The sequence below is a fragment of the Chenopodium quinoa genome, unplaced genomic scaffold, assembly GCF_001683475.1.
Source record: "Chenopodium quinoa cultivar QQ74 unplaced genomic scaffold, ASM168347v1, whole genome shotgun sequence".
Taxonomy (NCBI): Eukaryota; Viridiplantae; Streptophyta; class Magnoliopsida; order Caryophyllales; family Amaranthaceae; genus Chenopodium; species Chenopodium quinoa.
In genome coordinates, this window is record NW_018743389.1 from 3,943,011 (window position 1) to 3,945,555 (window position 2,545).

At 30.4% G+C, this 2,545-nt stretch overlaps 1 protein-coding gene across 1 annotated transcript; it reads left to right on the top strand.

The window, feature by feature from the left end:
• Positions 1 to 453: 453 nt before the first annotated feature.
• On the top strand, positions 454 to 1,508 carry LOC110738450 (small heat shock protein, chloroplastic-like). The gene is made up of 2 exons (XM_021918859.1): positions 454 to 815; positions 942 to 1,508. The coding sequence occupies exons 1-2, from the start codon at positions 566 to 568 to the stop codon at positions 1,247 to 1,249; spliced, it is 558 nt and encodes a 185-aa protein (XP_021774551.1). The 5' UTR covers positions 454 to 565; the 3' UTR covers positions 1,250 to 1,508.
• Positions 1,509 to 2,545: the final 1,037 nt, after the last annotated feature.

The following is a 2,545-nucleotide window of genomic DNA, read 5'->3' on the forward strand; positions in this document are numbered from 1 at the left end:
TTTTGCTGATATTATATATAACTCATAAAAATGTAACAAAAAATCCTAGCTAGCCCAAAATATAATAAATGAATAAATAAATTAAATTGAATTAAAAATAAATAAAATAAAACTGTATAGGAATTTTGAAAAATTACGATGCAAGAAATGTCTTACCACAAACAAAAGCAAAGTCATAAGGCAGCATATTCTAGCAAAAGGACACAAAATCAGAATACAATACATTTATGGCATGATAAAATAAACATAGTTTGTTCGAATTATGACTTTATTTGCTTCTTTTAGCTTGGGAAAAATACCTTATTCTATTACAGTACATTGCTTTCAATTAAGAATACCAACTTAGGAATTAGGCTTCTACTAGAAAAAAGTGAGGTTTTCTATTACCTTACTCTACTAGAATTTGGCTTCTACTAGAAAAAAGTAAAGCCAACTAAACTCACTCTATAAATAGCTCCAACAAATGAGTGTGAAACATAGAGTTTGTATAATTTCTTACTTGTATATTTGTTCCTAGTGAAGTATACTCAATTCCAATTTCCATATATTTTTTGTTACGGCGAAAATGGCAAGCAAGGCCTTGGCATGTTCAGCAACTACTCTGGTGTCAAGCAGGGCATTTACCAGCCCGTTGCCTGTTGGGTTGATCCCGCAACCTTCTGTGGTATCGGCTGCTCCATCAAAGAAACCTTCTTCAAGGTCGTCTTTGATGGTCCGTGCCCAACAGGCTGGTGGGCAGCCTATTGACCCTGTCCATCCTATGACTGGTGAACCCTTTCACAAAAAGGTCGCCCTCCTTGAAACCTCTCCTTACGGTAAATACTCTCACTTCTAGCAGTTTTATCAAGATTATTATTGGCATTGTGACACTTTTAATTCAAAGGGTTAACCAAACATTTTTCCGTGTGATATAATTATGGAATGCTTTAATTTATTTGCAGTCCGAACTCCCTGGAATACTAGTGAGGATGAACACGAGATCAGGATGTGGTTCGACATGCCAGGAACTGCAGCAGAAAACATCGAGGTTGAAGTGGTGGATAACTTGCTAGTGATCAAAGGAGAAGGTGGAATTGATGCTTTTGGAAGAAAGATCTTTAGCCCCTATGATAGCAGGGTTCAATTGCCTTCGAATTCATGGAACGAAGAGATTACGGCCGTGTTTAAAAACGGTGTTCTCTACATTACTGTGCCAAAGATAACCAAATTTGAGCACAAAATCATCCACATTCCAGTTAGAGCTGCTTAAACGTAACTCGTTACACAAGCTAAGAATATTAATTGTCTCTCAATCTGTCTGTGAGAGAAGTTATCTTATGTTTATCTTTTCATTGAAACACTATACGTAAATAAAATGCTTTACTTTGTTTGCAATGTTATTAATCAGTATGGTTCAATTACGATAGTGTACGAACAACAAGGGTTCACAAACTTTATGTCATAATATAAATTTGAAATTGATCTATATGACCCAACTTAATGTATGAATGATGATCAATATTATTATACTCCATCGCACACATGGTTTACTTATGATGTCTCGATCATTTATATACTATATATGTCCTAAAAATATTGCATCAGCTAGATTAGTGTCTGTACGATGCACGGTAGTAATAATCTTTTTTTCCTAATTAATTGTAATATAATATAAATATGAGGCAATTCATGTGGAATATACGACAAATACAATGCATATAGAAAAATAAAATAATAAGGCAAAAATTATTAAAACTACAATTGAGAAAAAAAATTCAATAATACTTCGTCTAAAAGATGTCCGCGCGGTAATGATAGTATTGAATTAAGAACACAAAATAAAAAGAAATACATTTTATGTAAAGATAATATATAAGATTGGAAATAATATTGTTATAGCTGTATTATTATGCAAATATTCAAAAAATAAATTTTTTTTTGCTAAAAGGGGAGGGAGAGTTTTAGAGGGAAAAGACAGCACCAGGAATGACATGGTGTCTGTTTTGATATTATGTTATTGATTCTTTTCTAAGGTAGTTTTACAAAGATTACATGATACTCCCATTGTCTTTTAGTATTTACATCACTTTGACTCACACATTTACTGAGACATAACTTTGACATATAATACATTCAATTATTAACTAGTAAATATTATAAAAAAAAAGTAAATTTTGAGAATAGACATTATGAACAATCTAGTGATATATTACATAATAATATATATTCATTTTATAATAATAGCAAACATATTAATTCAACAAGAGTATGGCCCTGTTCTTTAGGGCTGCTTTGCTCTGTTGAGCCCTGCTATGCTCGACTGAAATCTGCTCTGTTCTGAATTAAAAATAATAATTAATAATATCTTTAAAATAAATAATTAATAATAACAACAACAACAACAACAACAACAACAACAATAATAATAATAAATAATAATAATAAGTATAAAATAATAATAAAAAATTAATAATTTCACAATAAAAATAATAATAATTATAATAATATTAATTAATAATAATGTATAACAATTTCTAAATATATATTGATCATAATAATAACACAT

What these genes read in the sequence shown, in the direction of transcription:
- LOC110738450 (XM_021918859.1), top strand. Translation starts at nt 566, where the DNA reads ATGGCAAGCAAGGCCTTGGCATGTTCAGCAACTACTCTGGTGTCAAGC. An exon ending in CCTTGAAACCTCTCCTTACG is followed by an intron (nt 816 to 941) that starts GTAAATACTCTC and finishes ATTTATTTGCAG; the next exon opens with TCCGAACTCCCTGGAATACT.